The sequence below is a fragment of the Bufo gargarizans genome, unplaced genomic scaffold (assembly GCF_014858855.1).
Source record: "Bufo gargarizans isolate SCDJY-AF-19 unplaced genomic scaffold, ASM1485885v1 original_scaffold_2097_pilon, whole genome shotgun sequence".
Lineage (NCBI taxonomy): Eukaryota > Metazoa > Chordata > Amphibia > Anura > Bufonidae > Bufo > Bufo gargarizans.
In genome coordinates, this window is record NW_025334642.1 from 174,672 (window position 1) to 192,715 (window position 18,044).

The following is an 18,044-nucleotide window of genomic DNA, read 5'->3' on the forward strand; positions in this document are numbered from 1 at the left end:
GGATGGTATCTGACGAACCGAGGGCGGGCCAGAGGGGTGAAAGGGGAGGGGTTTGATTTGAACAGCGCCATGGAGCCTGGGCACCGGCCGCATAAACGCCGCCCCTGGGCACCTTCAGAACCTGATTAGCATATGGATTAAAAGCGTTCTTAAGAGAGAATAGGCGACGGACAGCAATATGAAAGGTAAGATTATAATATGGGGAATGTAATGGTTATCATGATGTTTGTGTTGTGTAATGGTCATTTTAGGTGAAAGACTCCCTTTAAGTAGGAGCACTGTATCAGAAAAATGGAACTCTGGGCAATGTTAAGATATAGGACAGAGACCTCGATGACGATTGGCGCGCCCCCCCCCCCCTTTTTTTCCCACCCCATTACATGAATGGTTAATGGTAAACCACAGGGAAATCCTTCAGTAATTTAGGTTTTTTCTGATCCATAATTCCCCAAATCATCACAAACACCTTAGATCGTGGTTGTCAGCTTAAAAATCACAAAAAATCGAATTCATGATCTCCAGGCAAACTGGTAAATTCGGGAGTGGAACTGACATCAGTGCGTCAATTTGACTGGTACCAGTAAGATCCCTGTGGCAATGGACAGTGCCACAAGAACGGGTCCAGTTCTTCTGGATCTCCATGATGAGTAGATTAAGTCCAGCCAAAGGAATGTCAGATGTGGATTAAAAAAAAAAAAAAGTTCTAAAAAAAATTATAAAAAATTGATTTCACAGTCCATCACTAAAATTGAAGCCACTGTGTACGAGTTGAGGCAGCGTTTCCGTATTTCACCACGGAGGAGGTTCAGAACATGGAGAGTGGCTTTAATGGATGCGGATACACGGGGGCCGTACGTGTAGAAGTTACACTGCAGTGCAAACTGAAAGCAGACCACGTAGTGTTTGGATAGTCGTAGTGTCTGGCTCGATGCGTTTCGTTACGCTGCGAGGATTGCAGTTTTTTATGCAGTGGTTTAAGTGTTAAAATGTCAGATAAAAGTATACGAAGTGGAAAAAAAAATATATATATAACAGTGGCGGTAAATATCTACACCATGCACACGGTTCCCGGCCTCGGCTTCAGTCGCTGCTGTTACACATCACTTGCCAGACTATGAGGTGACTCCTCTCCACCTTGGCCATGGAGGGATCGAACTGTAACTCGTCTAAACCTTCAGATTCGCTGCAGTCGTCACCTGCAAAGAGCAAATGGAGGTGTTGTAGTCTGAGGAAGCTCCACCCAAGGCCAACCCCAGCCTCACCCCACGGGCAGTTAGAGTACCACCCGTTCTGCGGCACTTCCTCCCCTTACCCATTCGGAAGTCGATGTAACCCTCTCCACCGCTCATCACCAGCATGAACTTCTGGTTTAGGCCACTGGCTGCTTCCTGCTGAGAGACTGCACCTTTGTCTCCGGCCACATCTGGAGCGCTCCCTGCCGAAGGGGGAATCACCTGACCTGGAAGATGAGACGGCACCATCGTCAGCCAAGATCTACGTCATTAACCCCCTCCGCCCCCATCTACAAACATTAAGTACCTGGCACCGCCACAAAGAATTTCACTGCATCCCGATGGCCGTGGAAACACAGCTGAGCATGAGCCATAGAGCAGTACGGTATGAAGGTTCCTGGCGTGACTTTGTCGCTGTTCTCGTCGCCGTAGACTCTGATGACGCTTCCTGGGCGATTGCCGGGACCGGACAGAGCTTTATTGGCTTAAGGATTAACAAAAATAATCAAAGGCTAATGTTACCCTTGGTGGTGGGTGGGAGGTCACTTATTTACGACCACTCATGACACCGTCCTCTAAAAGCACAGCTAGAAGGTAAAGAGTCAGTGTTTAGTATTTCAAGACGCGGCTTGAAATCGTGAGAAAAGCATGCTCAGATCTGGAGACAGAGGTCATGGAATGTGTTTGTTATTCATCTAGCACTAGTCTAGAACCCTTCAGGTTACCTAGAACACATCAACTCTTGTGATGGCAATCTAGAGCCTCCAGTGGTGACTGGCCTTATGGACGGTCCAGCAGACAGACACCTGAGCTCGGGATGCCCTTTTTCGGTGTTCAGAGAGGAGCACCAGTCTGAGATGAGAAGTGAGGGGGGGGGAGAATGTTAAATGGACATTACTTGAGGAACCCCTCAATCTCCCTATTGGTCTAAGCTTAAATTCCACCACTGTGATCATCCAATATGTCAGATATTCAGTAATTCTTGGCTGAAACTACTAGCTCTATCTCCCTCCGTCAACCACCTGCCAACAATTTGTAGAAAACCCGTCATACCATGTCTGGCCTACTTGGACATTATGGTCTAGTGGTTTATATGGCTAGATTAGTATCACATGCAAGGCTGTCTCAGGAGGTCCCTCAAGTTTTCAGTCAGACCCTGGTGGATAAACAAGCCAACCATGTCCTAAGGTCCTTGTCGTCCACCTGTAATCCACCCACTAGTGACCCCTACACCGTGAAGGACTTTACTGACTGAAGACATGCTAGATTGACAAGACACATCCATCCGAATGAAGAAACCATGAGAGGTGAGAAGATTGTAGAGGAGAGCGATGTGAAGGGATGAGAAGCTTCAGAGCAGATGACTATGATGTGACCGGTGCACAGACAGCGACTACGAGATTAGCTGCGACACGAGGACGCCCAGCCATTTAGTAATACGAAAGACTGCTGCCAATTAAAGGGAAGGGGGGGTAGACTTCCAGGAGAAGATGCGCAGGAACATACAAGGAGAGGGAATCTACACAGCCAGTGGCTACTCGTGAAGCCTGAGGGAAGGGTCTTGGTGCGATCACTTACCCCTTAACCCAAGTAACCGTCCCTGGTGCAGTATTACAGCTATAGTGAGACAGTAAGGGGAGGGGGTAATGGACGGGAGAATCGTGAGAACCTGATTGTCTAGATTCACATGTAAGACTCTGCTGGGGGCTCTGACCTCTACGTGGGGCACCCCCTCATGTATAGGGAAGGGGGGGGCTAGCATTCTCAGTGCCTTCATACACCTGACATGATGGAGGAGGAAAAACTGCAGCAAAAAGAGCACCCACCACCGAGCTCAGAACATGAGGAAGAGCAAAGCCGGGCGTCTCACCTGCCCCTCACCCAATCTTCTGCCATGTTCCTCTACTGGGCTGCATAAAGCTCAACCCCCATATCATGAAGACGTCTCCAACTTCTAACAGACATTGTTTACAGTCTTCACCACTTTCAAAATCTCTGCTTGCAGTCAGTGAATGGGACCGCTCACAGTTCCCATCCAGAGGCCAACAGACTGCAGGGACCTAATACTACAAGGGTGTGTGATGTGCATGAGAGCCGTGAACACGCCCGCGGGGGGCACTTACTTTCAGTCAGCGGTATGGAAATAATGACGCCGTTGCCGGTGCCTACCCAGAGGCGGTTACTGGACACCATCAAGGCGGTTATTCTGACAAAAGAGAAGCCGAGTTTTCCGGTGCCTGGGGACAGAGAAAATACCCAGAGCATAAGGTAGTGGTCGCCGCTGCAGGGGGTTCATGCCCAGCGTTCTCTGGTCAGTACATAGAGAAAACTTACTTATCTGCCACTGTACCAGTCTTCACTGCATATTTGGCATTCTATTCCGCCGCCTAGGAAAAACAGTAACAACTTACCGAGCATTTTGCTAACATACGGCTCGATGTCCACGTCCTGAAGGTGCTGATAGGTGTGCGCGTGGTAAAGTCGTAGTGTGGAATCAAGCCGGATGGAGACCCAGACGCCATCGCCGACCCAGGCCAGCTGTCTGACTTGGCTCTCCTTCCTTGGATGAGCGTCAAAAGATTTCTGTGAAAAAATAAAATAAATCATTAAAACATTTTCCACCCAGTGAGTGATAATCAGTCACCCCTCCCCCGCAGACGTGGGGGTGCCTCGCACCTCTATTTTCATGGTCTTGGGGTGCACAATGTAGATCTTGTTGCGGTATCCGCACCAGACCTTCTCATGTACCACCGTCATACAGCGGATGGAATGGTGTGGGCGGCCGAAGTCGAGGAGGTGGTAGTTCGATAAATCCCACTGACCATCTGCAGGTCAAAATAATAAAGTCAGTAAAACATACAAAAAGTTACCCCATGTTGTTCTCATCACCTCCTGGGGGGCGGCGCTGTTACAGCCTAGGATCAGGGAGATAATACAGCAATCTTCAGGATCAGAACTAGACCCTGCGGCCTCGTCACATACACGCCATCAAGCAGATCATACCCACCGACGCCACGATGGAATATTGCCAGTGTCCCATCCGCTAAGGCGACCAGCACAATGCCCTTCACGTGTCTGGAAAACGGAAGAACAGGTAGAAGGAGTGAGCAGGACGTGCGTGTATATACCGTGTGCCATGTGCATACACTGCCCTGTACTCACACAATGCTCAGGATGGAGTCTTTCAGCTTGATCTGCAGGAGACACTTCTTCCATTGGGTGACAGAGGAATGTACATAGAGGCTGCAGAAGAGGGGACAGTGTAAACGACCACATACCATGAACCATACACGCTTTAAAGGGGCAGCGTTCCTCAGAAAGCCATTCACTCGCCCTCCGTAAATTAACTGGAGCAGCTAAAAAGAGCTTCTGGAGGACCCGGCGCATCCATGTATTACACAGACAGATGAGAGGTGTAATGCCTCATCTCTCCTGTGGTGGCACTGCAGGGAGATTGTACACCAGCTGATCGCCGGGCAATGATCAGCTGATCTGACGCACCCTTACGCCAATAACAAGATTGCACAAACCCATTTAAACCATGGAGGACTGGGCCAATATTTACATTTTTTACCTACTTTAATTTCAGGGATCATCACTTTTTACATTTTTTGTGACTGAGGCTGAACCAGTCAGTAATGGGCAGGAACTCCCCCCCCCATGCAGGTAACTAACAGGCTGCAGTGGTACTCACTGTCCGTTCTGTGCCCCCAGCCACATGGTGGGTAAGAGGCTGTTCATCTTCTGCGCCTCCTCTCTCATCAGGTCCTGCTCGGTGGGCAGGGTGGCCACGCCATCTTTGTACAGGTCAGACTCACTGCTGGGAAGGACACATGAACCACAGGTCATTATCACATGCTCATCACCATACCAGAATACTGGACTTGTGTAACCCTAACCTGGCGTCCTCGGCCGTGCTCTGGACACCCAGCGGGTCAGTGAACACGTGTTCCGTGTAGATCCCCGCCTGCGTGATGTCGGCCACATCGTCTGTAGGACTGTCGCCTGCTTCAGTGGCCTCGGTGGCCTCCTCTGCTGTGGGGACGTTGTCATCCTGGTCAGGACTGGTGGAGTCTGGATCTGTCAACGCAAACATGGAGGATAATGGAGAAGACAATGGAGACACGTCTACCCTGAGGATTTCTCAAAAGGAGAGTGGACCACCATCCCTGGATTATATGGCAGTCCACGTCCCTCCCTTGGAGGACACTGCGCTCCGTCTCCTCCCTTACTGCCATATTGAATTCCCCATCCCCTACCTGGATTACTGTCTCCCTCTGGAGAGATAACACTTGGGGTATGGCATACAACGGGCTCCAAATCTTCAGCGGAGGCTGCGGTGACTCTGACGCTAGTGGTGCCCTGGTCGCCCGAGGAGCTGCTGCTCACCAGGCTCTCCGATAAAGACAACTTGTCCGCCTGAACCGAGTCCGAGTCCAGCTTCGAGGAATCTCCTGTCGGGTAATCCGTTTCCATTACTCCTATTTAAAAAAAAAAAAAAAGTAAGTCGCTAATTCCTGTTCGTGAACATAGTCCTGCTTGCGCAGCTGAGGGTATGTTACTTGCAGGAGCTGTCCATGTGCCCTGCTCACCTGGCACGCTGGCGATGCACAGCACGTGGGAGTTGCAGACAATGAAGCTGTCCAGCATGTTCCCGGGGTTGTTGGCATCCACAATAATGACCTTGGTTGAGGAGTGGGTACTGGTGCAGATCCACACCAGGCTGGACAACTCGTCTTGATGTCTGAGCTCCTTCTGCTGCACCTGCGCAATTACAAGAACGTTCCTTTAAGACAGGCATCCTCAAACTGCGGTCCTCCAGCTGTTCCAAGACTACAACTCCCAGCATGCCCGAACAGCCTACAGCAGGGCATTGTGGGAGTTGGAGTTTTACAACAGCTGGAGGGCCTGCTTTAAGATGTCTTCCCCCTCATCAATGCATTAAAAGTACGGCGCCTCCGGTGGTTGGTCAGAGAACTGTCCCTCGTCTCACATAGGAGATGCTCTCTGTACCTTTAACTCCTGCTCCAGTTTCTCGAGGCTGCTCTGGGATTCGCTCCTAGGTTTCTGCTCCTCTAGCTCGGACCCTTGGACATCGCTGTAGAAGACGCTTGCTCCGATAATGGAGCCTCCATCCCTGGTCTTTCCTCCAGAGAGATTTACGCCGACGGCGCACCAGAGCTGTGAATAATAAGGTCAGTATAAACGCAGCTTTGGATGTGACATGAGTAGAAAACACGGACCAGTGCAAGATCAGAGAAACTGATCTGAATCTTAATCTACATATCGGGATCCATCAAGAACTGGGCGTAGTCACCTTCATAGAAGTGTCCTTCTCATCCAGGGGACGCAGGTACACGGGGACCGGTAAATTCTTCATTTTGCCGTCACTCTGGCTGCCGTTTGTTGCCTGTCAGCAAACATGATACCCACATGATGATGACGCATGCACAGGATTGTAGTCTATAATAAACATATGGGTCAGCCATTACCTGTTTATATTTCTGAGGAAGACTCCAGCCGAAGGCCTGCACACGGCCATCCTCCTTCTGGACGTGGGCCTTCATCTGCCTGTACTGCTCTCGCTTCTGCTCCCGTCTGGAGGTCAGAGAGGCTTCACTGCCACCGGACAGACTGACAAAGAGGAGGCAAAATACAGTTACTGGAAACCGTCAGCAAGCTTGTGGTCCGGCAGCTTAGAATGCTGGACTGTCCCGGGCCTCCCAGGAAGCAGATCACCAGAACAGGCCTTGTGCAGACACTGAACCAGCAGGGAATGCTACACATTGCACAGCGTTACTCACTCGTCGCTGAGGAAGTCGAAGGCTTTGGATTTGTCGCTGGGTAATTTGGCCAGGGCGCTGCTCTTCTTTTTGATGGAGGGGGTGATGTGCGAGGTCGGCGCGTTGTACTTGACATTCACGGGAAGCTCTGGTTTCTTGGAAGCTGTGCCGGAGGAGCTGAAGAGGCGGCTGAAGCTGAGAAGAAGACAGTGAAGCGCGTCAGCGGACAAAACGCTACTACCAACCGGTGAGGACCAGGGGCGGTTTCGGGGCAGGTATGACCGTCACCCAATACTCACAACTGCCAGATGCTCGACCGTTTCTTCTCCTGCATGGCAGGATTTTCTCTCGAAGCCCTAGATAAAGAAGACCCCAAGAATGAGCTCCAGTTATGTGCCTTGTGCCGCGGGTTTTCAGCAAGGACGTGTTCACACAGTGTTTACAGAGAGTCTGTAATAAGGTGCATTCTGTACCTGATCATCTCCGTCCACCTCACCGCCTCCTGCAGCTCCATCAGCCGCTCCTTGTACTGGTTCCGCTCCATCAGCACCCGTGCCATCTCCACCCGCGTGAACCGCTTTCTCTGAGCCGTGGGAACGTCGCTCTGTAACCAGGGATAAAGCAGCGACCGGGAATTACAAAAACAAACTCCGTTTCTTCCAACCACAATTACGAGGCCGAGAACGGCGCACGCTTACATCTTCGTCGTCTTTGGATTTCTGTCTCGCTTCCTCGGTTTCTGCTCGAGCCCTGAAGGATGAGACAAGATGGAGAATTCAGGGGCTGGACATCAATTTTAATCCTGGCAATGCAGAGATGATTGCTTCCACAGCAGATGCCACCCCCACGGTCAGCCATATTGGCTCTCCAGGTAGTCACCGGTCAGATCCTTCTAGACTGATATAACTAGGACATAGTCATGTAATGAGGGGGGCACATACTTCTTCAGCTCCTCCTCCAGCTCCTTGTTCTTCTCCTCCAGCTTCTGCTTGGCTTGTTTGATGGCATCCAGCTCGCCCTGCAGCACGTCCTTCTCACACATCAGCTCATCCACCTTGGCGATCAGGTCGTTCTTCACCACGTTCAGGGCGTTCCTACGTTTGCCACAAGAAAAGGGGGTCACATGAGGTGCAGGGGGTCACAAGGAGTAAATACGTCCTCGTCATAAGTGGCACGTACTTGGTTTCCAGGAGCTGCGTGTTCTCCAGGATAAGGTTCTCCACCTCACGCCCCATCCCTACAACAGACAAGAATTGAAGGTCTAGAACCTGAAATGAAAGGGTTAAGCGGTTGTCGTACCACCAGCCGGCCGGACGACCGCCCACATGCAGAGAGCAGTATGTCCCTAAGACAACACTTCCTGCCCCTGCGCTGTATCCTAAAGAATCGATCATTCTTCTAGCGAGGGTAAGAAAATAGTAAAGGAGGTCTACAACTATCCCAGTGCAGAAGTTTAGGCGCCCTCTGACTGTATGCGCTCATTACCCAGGAGGTCGGCCCCTTCATCGACGTCTCCAATGAGGTCCGTTCCAGCGGAGGACAGCTCCTCGAATAGCGACTCTGTGTTGCGGTCAAACCCTTTGTTCTCGATGCCCTTGGATGGCGTGCTGCGGAGGAGATGGAAGACGTTTTAGCACGTTGCGGCATTAACCTGCAGTCAGCTCCCCCTAGTGTCACCTAGCGGGTGGTGCACCAGCGTCTCACCTGGTCATCTGATACGCCCGCTCCTTGTCCATGTCCAGCTCCGGGGTGGACTCGATGATGGACTGGACCTCAGATTTCTCCTCGTTATCATTGGTATCTAGAGGAAGAAACATGATAAAGGAGAGACCCTTTAAGGAGGGGGGAGGGGAGGGGAGGGGGGTTAACATTTTTGGTAAAGCCCCTATCAGGCCATTTAGAGATAAAATAAGAGGGCATGGAAGGAGGTGTGGCCTCTCAAAGGGGGTGGGATTTCTGTAAAGTGGACAGGCCTTGCAGCTACAACTCCCAATATCTCAGCCCTGTCACGTGTGACACCGCACAATCGACGCCACTCTCATCTTGCAGGACCGGAGCTTGCGCCCCCCTCCCCCGTCCTCGCTGCTGCGGTGGCGTCTCTCCTGCAGACGTAATCGATACTGTACGATCCATTAAAAGCACAGGGCATGAATAAATAATATGGTGGATGCATTAAGGACGCCACGGAAGTGCGCGACCTTTATAACGGGACAATAATATGGGGGGGGGGGGTCCCTCAATAATATTTATTCTTCAGATTAAAAGAGGGGTTTGCCACCAAGATTAGGATCCTTTAAATCACAGGAGGGAGTCCCCTTTACATTTTTACATTTCCTTAAAAATCTGTTTGCTGTCAGTGAATGGACACTATCAGTGTAGTCAAGAGCCATCCGCCTAGAGCGGCCTGTACTGACACACTGTGACAAGTGCTGCTGTCGGCTCGCTGCACCCTCCTGACACTGGGTAGCCGTCGTTACCATGCGGTCACCCGATGCATCTCCCTCACCTCCGGGGGCGGCACTAATCCGGCAGATGGGACTGATCAGAATACCGATGAGGGTCCACAAAGGACAGCGACAACATTGTACCAGTGACCTCAGAGGCCCCAGTACATTCCAGAGATTTATACTGGGAGAGCCGAACGCTGCACTGAAGTCAGGAACGGCAGGCTCCTGCTCACATCTGATGGGCTGCTACAATGTATCACCAGAGCGATCAGCTGGGAGACAGACAGGGAGTTGTGGGTGTGCGATGTCTGCACCGATACACTGTCACAAACCACAGCCATGAGAAATGCTAGGTAAATAATGAACGCACTCTATTCACTGACAGTAAGCAGATATTAAAGGTCTCCGTGTGATGGTCTGGAACTACCTGTGGAGGCTGTGGTGGTCTCCTGGTTGACCTGAACGTCTTCATTTTTCTTGTTCTTCTGGACGTTGTTGTTCTTTAGATTCGCCTTCATGATGACCTCGTCTTTCTGCTCCTTGGAAGAAGCGTGCACCATGTTGTCAGTGTCAGCGCTGGCGGTCCTGGCCCCCGTCTGGCCAAGACTGAACAACTCGTCCTGTGAGACCAAGCAAAAGGAAACATCACTGGCGCTGCACCGAGGGCGACTGGCCCTTTAAGAATGACATCTGAGGGCACGTTGTAAGCAATTACTTAAAGAATCATGATACAACAGGGAGGGTTCTAGGTAATCACCTTTAGACTGGTGCTGCAGCAGGCAGGGTTCTAGGTAATCACCTTTAGACTGGTGTTGCAGCAGGCAGGGTTCTAGGTAATTACCTTTGAATTGGTGTTGCAGCGGGCAGGGTTCTAGGTAATCACCTTTAGACTGGTGCTGCAGCAGGCAGGGTTCTAGGTAATTACCTTCAGACTGGTGCTGCAGCGGGCAGGGTTCTAGGTAATTACCTTCAGACTGGTGCTGCAGCGGGCAGGGTTCTAGGTAATTACCTTCAGACTGGTGCTGCAGCGGGAAGGGTTCTAGGTCATTACCTTTAGACTGCTGTTGCAGCGGGCAGGGTTCTAGGTCATTACCTTTAGACTGCTGTTGCAGCGGGCAGGGTTCTAGGTAACTACCTTTAGACTGCTGTTGGAGCGGGCAGGGTTGTAGGCAATTACCTTTAGACTGCTGTTGCAGCGGGCAGGGTTTTAGGCAATTACCTTTAGACTGCTGTTTCAGCGGGCAGGGTTCTAGGTCATTACCTTTAGACTGCTGTTGCAGCGGGCTGGGTTCTAGGTCATTACCTTTAGACTGCTGTTGCAGCGGGCAGGGTTTTGCTCTTGCAGTTTCCAGGGTCCGTTTCCAGGCGTCTCTGCCCCGCGAGTCTCTGGCAGGACCAGGGAGTCTCCAGGAGACAGCGGGAAGATCCCCAGAGAGATGGGGCGCTCCTTCCTGTACAGGACAAACACAGGAAACGTGTAAGGCTACTTTCACACTAGCGTTCGGGCGGATCCGTTCTGAACGGATCCGCTCATAATAATGCAGACGGAGGCTCCGTTCAGTACGGATCCGTCTGCATTATTTTAGCATATAACAGCTAAGTGTGAAAATAGCCTAGTACGGATCCGTCCAGACTTTCAATGTAAAGTCAATGGGGGACGGATCCGTTTGAAGATTGAGCCACATTGTGGCATCTTCAAACGGATCCGTCCCCATTGACTTACATTGAAAGTCTGGACGGATCCGCACGGATCCGCACGCCTCCGCACGGATCCGCACGCCTCCGCACGGCCAGGCGGACACCCGAACGCTGCAAGCAGCGTTCAGCTGTCCGCCTGTCCGTGCGGAGGCAAGCGGAGCGGAGGCTGAACGCCGCCAGACTGATGCAGTCTGAGCGGATCCGCCTCCATTCAGACTGCATCAGGGCTGGACGGCTGCGTTCGGGTCCGCTCGTGAGCTCCTTCAAACGGAGCTCACGAGCGGACCAGCGAACGCTAGTGTGAAAGGAGCCTGACCAATAAATGTGGACAATGTGGGGGAGTTTGTTACAATGTATCAGTGCAGTCAACCTCTGCGGGGCGAGATCTCGGCTGCAGTGCGAGCACGAACTGATAACTGTAACAAACCCTCAGGCAAACAATGAATATTTCACTTTACTGACAGCAAGCAGAGATACGGAAGGGATTCCTACAAGAATTTATTTTTTTCAAAGATCTTGCAATTTTCTTACTGTTCAAAGTCTAAGCTTGCTGTCAGTGAATGGGAACATTTTGCTTACATTCAGAGGCTGCAAACCTGAGCAGAGGGGTTGGTACAGCTGCATCCATGCTCACCGCATCAGCAGCAGGAACCCTAGCTGCACTGACACATTGTAACAAACAGTCAGGACAGGGGAAAGGGGTGTACTTCTGATGTGTTCAGCTTGGAAGCAACTGTAACAAATCCTCAGCTGTATGAGCAGGATTAGGTCAGGACACTTATCCGGGCTCTAAAGCTACAATGTTGCCATTCACTGACAGTAAGCAGAGAGCTTGAAAACACTGCAGAATTTGCAGAGCTTTTTCTACGGGGAGTGAATGGCTGCTGTGTACTTGGAGGAGACTGAGCACAAGGCGGCACAGACGCCACATGACGGAGCGTCGGGAGGTGTTCGCACCTGCAGAATGACTGCCATGTCTGAACTGTCAGTGTGCCGGTCAGCGCGGCGTCTCCAGCTTAATGACCGTTTATCCTACTTGTGCCTCCTCTGCTCCACGTGGATCCAGAAGAAGACAAGACCAAAGCAAGGCGCAGTGTCGGCCCACTGTCAGGACCATAAAAAGCCTCCTACGCATTTCAGTTCAGATAAGATCAAACCTGGAACAGCTGGATGACAACACGGCAACCACACTCCCTCCAGAGCTGCACTCTTAATTCTGCCAGTCGTTACCTGGGATCTGTCAGCAGCGTGCAGACAGACACTCCCTCCAGAGCTGGATTCTTAATTCTGCCAGTCACTACTTGGGATCTGTCAGCAGTGTGCAGACAGACACACCTCCCCCCATCCACCTCAAAGGGGTCATCGCACAATAATCACAAGTTCTACGGTTGTCACTGCAAAGGACCCTTGGATAAGAAATGGACGCCCCAAATCAGGATACCAACCACAAGACCCTCCTCCTACCGCCACATGAAGCAGACTGGCCCTTTAAGACATAAGGACTCAGAACTAATGCGAAGCAAAGTGACACAAACTATTAAAACCATATCTAAAAAGTTAGTGCCCCCCCGGCATCCATGCACAGGGATGTGCAGATCCGACACCTGACAACTTGTGTCCCTGGATACACTGACGAGATACACACTGACAACTTGTGTCCCTGGATACACCGACGAGACACACACACTGACAACTTGTGTCCCTGGATACACCGACGAGACACACACACTGACAACTTGTGTCCCTGGATACACCGACGAGACACACACACTGACAACTTGTGTCCCTGGATACACCGACGAGACACACACACTGACAACTTGTGTCCCTGGATACACCGACGAGACACACACACTGACAACTTGTGTCCCTGGATACACTGACGAGACACACACACTGACAACTTGTGTCCCTGGATACACTGACGAGACACACTGACAACTTGTGTCCCTGGATACACTGACGAGACACACACACTGACAACTTGTGTCCCTGGATACACTGCTGAAGTGCTCATTACAAGGCAATTTTCCCCTGCGTACAGACCACGGCAGACAAACAGCCACAGATCCCGAGCGTCACCACAACCCACCCAAATCTGCGGTGGTAAAACACTACAAGAGAAACAACTGCCCAAAAACATCACAAAAACCCCCGACAGCACAAGGGCCGGCTTCCAGAATACACCAGCTGCCTACATCAAACCCAGGGGAGCGCGGCGGTGGGGGCGTACAGCTAAATATCAAAGGAGCTGGGTGTAAAACACAAAAAACTGCCGAAAAAACCTGAAAGAATCAATGGCAGGAATACAGCGACCGGCATAACAACGTGACAAAAGTATAAAATCCCGCTCCACACAACAGCGTCCTCCAGTCATCCCAGCACTATACCGCCATACACGCAGAGTCCAGGCTGGGAGTCGCAGGGTTAAGAGCAGGCAGGCGGCGAGGAGCAGCAGCGAGGCCGAGTACCTGAGGATCCTCGGCAGGGTCTCCGTCAAGGCCGGTAAGCCGGTAGAGAAGGAGAAGTGCACCAGCAGCAGCACGGAGAGCGACACCAGGATGGCCGAATTAATGACCACCGCCCCGCCAACAAAGCCAAACACAAAGAGAAGCATGCATCTGGGGCTCATGGTGCTGCCCTGGCATGGTGGCACGTCGGGATCAAGGAGGCTGCCCGGCAGACAAGGGTGGTCGTGGGCTCTGCCGAGGCGCTGTCATTCAGCTGATACCACAATAGCAAAGCCATGGACAGCGCGGTGCGTGCGCCTCTGCAGCAGCCCCACACCGATGACATCATCCCTCAATAACAAGGGGAGGGGGGGGGGGGGGGGGGGGGGGGAGCCCAGGCTGCAGCCAATCAGTGAACACCTGCTGCCAGGGGACATCACAGGGGGAGGAAAAGCCAAAGACACTGTCTACACCACCCCACAGGCTGTATACACCGACGAGATGCACACTGTATACACCACCCCACAGGCTGTATACACCGACGAGATGCACACTGTATACACAACCCCACAGGCTGCATACACCGACGAGATGCACACTGTATACACAACCCCACAGGCTGCATACACCGACGAGATGCACACTGTATACACCAACCCCACAGGCTGCATACACCGACGAGATACACACTGTATACACCAACCCCACAGGCTGCATACACCGACGAGATGCACACTGTATACACAACCCCACAGGCTGCATACACCGACGAGATGCACACTGTATACACCAACCCCACAGGCTGCACACACCGACGAGATACACTGTATACACCAACCCCACAGGCTGCATACACCGACGAGATGCACACTGTATACACAACCCCACAGGCTGCATACACCGACGAGATGCACACTGTATACACCAACCCCACAGGCTGCATACACCGACGAGATGCACACTGTATACACAACCCCACAGGCTGCATACACCGACGAGATGCACACTGTATACACCAACCCCACAGGCTGCACACACCGACGAGATACACTGTATACACCAACCCCACAGGCTGCATACACCGACGAGATACACACTGTATACACCAGCCAGATACACTGCATACACCGACGAGATACACACTGTATACACCGACCCCACAGGCTGCACACACCGACGAGATACACGCTGTATACACAACCCCACAGGCTGCATACACCGACGAGATACACACTGTATACACCTGCCAGATACACTGCATACACCGATGAGATACACACTGTATACACCAATCCCACAGGCTGCATACACCGACGAGATACACACTGTATACACCAATCCCACAGGCTGCATACACCGACGAGATACACACTGTATACACCAATCCCACAGGCTGCATACACCGACGAGATACACACTGTATACACAACCCCACAGGCTGCATACACCGACGAGATACACACTGTATACACAACCCCACAGGCTGCATACACCGACGAGATACACACTGTATACACAACCCCACAGGCTGCATACACCGACGAGATACACACTGTATACACCAGCCAGATACACTGCATACACCGACCCCACAGGCTGCACACACCGACGAGATACACGCTGTATACACAACCCCACAGGCTGTATACACCGACGAGATACACACTGCATACACCAGCTAGATACACTGCATACACCGACGAGATACACACTGTATACACCAATCCCACAGGCTGCACACACCGACGAGATACACGCTGCATACACCGACCCCACAGGCTCTATACACCGACGAGATACACACTGCATACACCAACCCCACAGGCTCTATACACCGACGAGATACACACTGCATACACCAACCCCACAGGCTCTATACACCGATGAGATACACACTGCATACACCAACCCCACAGGCTCTATACACCGACGAGATACACACTGCATACACCAACCCCACAGGCTGCATACACCGACGAGATACACACTGCTTACACCAACCCCACAGGCTGCATACACCGACGAGATACACACTGCTTGCACCAACCCCACAGGCTGCATACACCGACGAGATACACACTGCTTACACCAACCCCACAGGCTGCATACACCGACGAGATACACACTGTATACACCTACGAGATACACACTGTATACACAACCCCACAGGCTGCACACACCAGACCAGATACACGCTGCACACACCAGACCAGATACACGCTGCACACACCAGACCAGATACACGCTGCACACACCAGACCAGATACACGCTGCACACACCAGACCAGATACACTGTATACACCACACACACCGACCCCACAGACTGTATACACCGGCCGGATACACGCCGCACACACAGACCGGATACACTGTATACACCACACACACCGACCCCAGACTGTATACACCGGCCGGATACACGCCGCACACACAGACCGGATACACTGTATACACCACACACACCGACCCCAGACTGTATACACCGGCCGGATACACGCTGCACACACAGACCGGATACACTGTATACACCACACACACCGACCCCAGACTGTATACACCGGCCGGATACACCGGCTTGGGTATTCACACCCCTTGAACTTTTCCACATTTTTGCACACTGCACCAAACATCCCCCCATAGTCAATACTTTGTAGGACCACCCTTGGCTGCAATTACTACTGCAAGTCTTTGGGGATGTCTCCACCAGTTTTGCACATCTACAGGCCGACATTTTTGGCCGTTCTTGCAGGAGCGCTCACGCTCAGTCAGATTGGATGCAGAGCGTCTGAACAGAAATTTTCAAGTCTTGCCACAGATTTTCAATTGGATTTAGGTCTGAATTATGACCCAACACATGAGATGCTGTGATCTAAACCATTGCAGCTCTGGCTGGATGTTTGGGGTCGTTGTCCTGCTGGAAGGTGAACCTCCGTCCCAGTCTTTTTAGGCCTCTACCAGGTTTTCCTCCAGGATTGCCCTGCATTTGGCTCCATCCATCTTCCCATCACCTCTGACCGGCTTCCCTGTCACTGCTGAAGAATAACCCCCCCCCCCCAGCTCAATGCTGCCACCGCCACGTCTCACAGTAGGGGTGGTGTGCAGGGTTAGTTTTCCGCCATATATAGCGTTTTGTATTTAGGCCAGAAATTTCCACTTTGATCTCATCTGACCAAAGCCCCTTCTTCCACATGTTTGACCGTTTCCAAAAATGGACACTCTTCCATAAAGGCCAGATTTGTAGAGTACACGACTAATGGTTGTCCTGTGGACAGATTCTCCCCCCTGAGCTGTGGATCTCTGCAGCTCCTCCTGAGTGACCATATGCCTCTTGCCTGGACTGTCAGTTTAGGTGGACGGCCATGTCTCAGGTAGGTTTGCAGTTGTGCCATACTCCTATTTTCGGATGAGGGATTGAACAGTGCTCTGGTCAGATGTTCAGAGCTTTGGATATATTTTGTTTTATAACTTAACCCTGCTTTACACCTCTCCACAACTTTATCCCTGACCTGTCTTGTGTGTTCCTTGGGTTTCAAGAAGCTGAGGCCTTCACAGAACAGCTGGAGTTCTATTGAGAATAAATTACACACAGGTGGGCTCTATGTACTAATTAGGTGATTTCTAGAGGCAATTGGTCAGACTGGATTTTATTTAGGGGTATCAGAGTACAGGGGGCTGGATACAAATGCACGCCACATCTTCCAGATTTTTATTTATTAAAAATGTTGAAAATCATTCTTTGCACGTCACACACACACTCGCTACTTTGTGTTGATCTGTCACATAAAATCCCAATAAAATACATTTAAGTTTGTGGGCGTAACGTGAAATAATGTGGAAAAGTTCAAGGGGAATGAAAACTTTTTCAAGGCACTGTACACACCGACCACACCCTGTATACATAGATATACTCCCATATCACGCAGATTCAATATACACCAACCGCACACTCGCCACTCCCACTGGTACGGAATACAGTTTACAGTCCGTGCTGCACCCCCACCCGTGCCCTCCATGCTGTAAGGGTTAAAGCTGGCAGTACACCTTCAGTCGCTGGACAGCTCTCTCCCGACTTTCCGACACACATGCATGCTCGGTCTGGGCCACCGTACATGTTCACAATGAGGAGGGCCAAGCCCATTTGACGTCTATGGTGGCAGCTTATCTGCACCCACACCTTCCTGCGGATCTAGATGTGGCACTGGGTTATATAAAAGATGGCTCCTCCGCCTCCCGTGTCCCCCCATAGATTGCAACCCGAGGCACAGAGTAACAAAAAACATACAAAACACACCCTGAAAATACATATTAAACTCCTCACAAATAATCCCATGAGGTGCAGAAGTGGAGGGGGCGGAGCATGACACAGATTCACACTCCAACGGAGAGACTTCCTGAGTCATGCTCCGCCCCCTCAGACCCTGCACAGATGAAAC

General features: G+C 51.4%; 2 protein-coding genes across 7 annotated transcripts in view; both read right to left on the minus strand.

Annotated features, from left to right (window-relative positions):
- Positions 1-330: 330 nt before the first annotated feature.
- SPAG9 (sperm associated antigen 9) overlaps positions 331-18,044 on the minus strand; it is a 31,840-nt gene continuing 14,126 nt past the window's right edge. Inside the window, exons 1-27 of one of the 6 annotated variants that reach the window (XM_044274844.1) lie at positions 13,632-13,961; positions 10,766-10,913; positions 9,890-10,082; positions 8,720-8,816; positions 8,501-8,622; positions 8,195-8,252; positions 7,957-8,109; positions 7,714-7,765; positions 7,489-7,619; positions 7,315-7,371; positions 7,037-7,210; positions 6,725-6,866; positions 6,550-6,642; positions 6,246-6,413; positions 5,825-5,996; positions 5,492-5,713; positions 5,132-5,312; positions 4,927-5,052; positions 4,395-4,475; positions 4,240-4,307; positions 3,909-4,057; positions 3,644-3,815; positions 3,356-3,469; positions 2,811-2,849; positions 1,540-1,716; positions 1,313-1,459; positions 331-1,196 (exon numbers count right to left, since the gene is read on the minus strand). In XM_044274844.1, coding sequence (XP_044130779.1) covers positions 1,081-1,196; positions 1,313-1,459; positions 1,540-1,716; positions 2,811-2,849; positions 3,356-3,469; positions 3,644-3,815; positions 3,909-4,057; positions 4,240-4,307; positions 4,395-4,475; positions 4,927-5,052; positions 5,132-5,312; positions 5,492-5,713; positions 5,825-5,996; positions 6,246-6,413; positions 6,550-6,642; positions 6,725-6,866; positions 7,037-7,210; positions 7,315-7,371; positions 7,489-7,619; positions 7,714-7,765; positions 7,957-8,109; positions 8,195-8,252; positions 8,501-8,622; positions 8,720-8,816; positions 9,890-10,082; positions 10,766-10,913; positions 13,632-13,792 — 3,513 coding nt within the window. In that variant the 5' untranslated portion in view covers positions 13,793-13,961 and the 3' untranslated portion in view covers positions 331-1,080. Of the gene's footprint in view, positions 1,197-1,312; positions 1,460-1,539; positions 1,717-2,810; positions 2,850-3,355; positions 3,470-3,643; positions 3,816-3,908; positions 4,058-4,239; positions 4,308-4,394; positions 4,476-4,926; positions 5,053-5,131; positions 5,313-5,491; positions 5,714-5,824; positions 5,997-6,245; positions 6,414-6,549; positions 6,643-6,724; positions 6,867-7,036; positions 7,211-7,314; positions 7,372-7,488; positions 7,620-7,713; positions 7,766-7,956; positions 8,110-8,194; positions 8,253-8,500; positions 8,623-8,719; positions 8,817-9,889; positions 10,083-10,765; positions 10,914-13,631; positions 13,962-18,044 lie in introns of those variants that run through there. The other 5 variants (XM_044274842.1, XM_044274846.1, XM_044274841.1 and 2 more) reach the window with 5 other exon arrangements.
- Positions 14,015-17,997, minus strand: LOC122923954. The gene is made up of 2 exons (XM_044274847.1): positions 15,083-17,997; positions 14,015-14,853 (listed from the first exon to the last, which is right to left on the minus strand). The coding sequence occupies exons 1-2, from the start codon at positions 15,417-15,419 to the stop codon at positions 14,078-14,080; spliced, it is 1,113 nt and encodes a 370-aa protein (XP_044130782.1). The 5' UTR covers positions 15,420-17,997; the 3' UTR covers positions 14,015-14,077.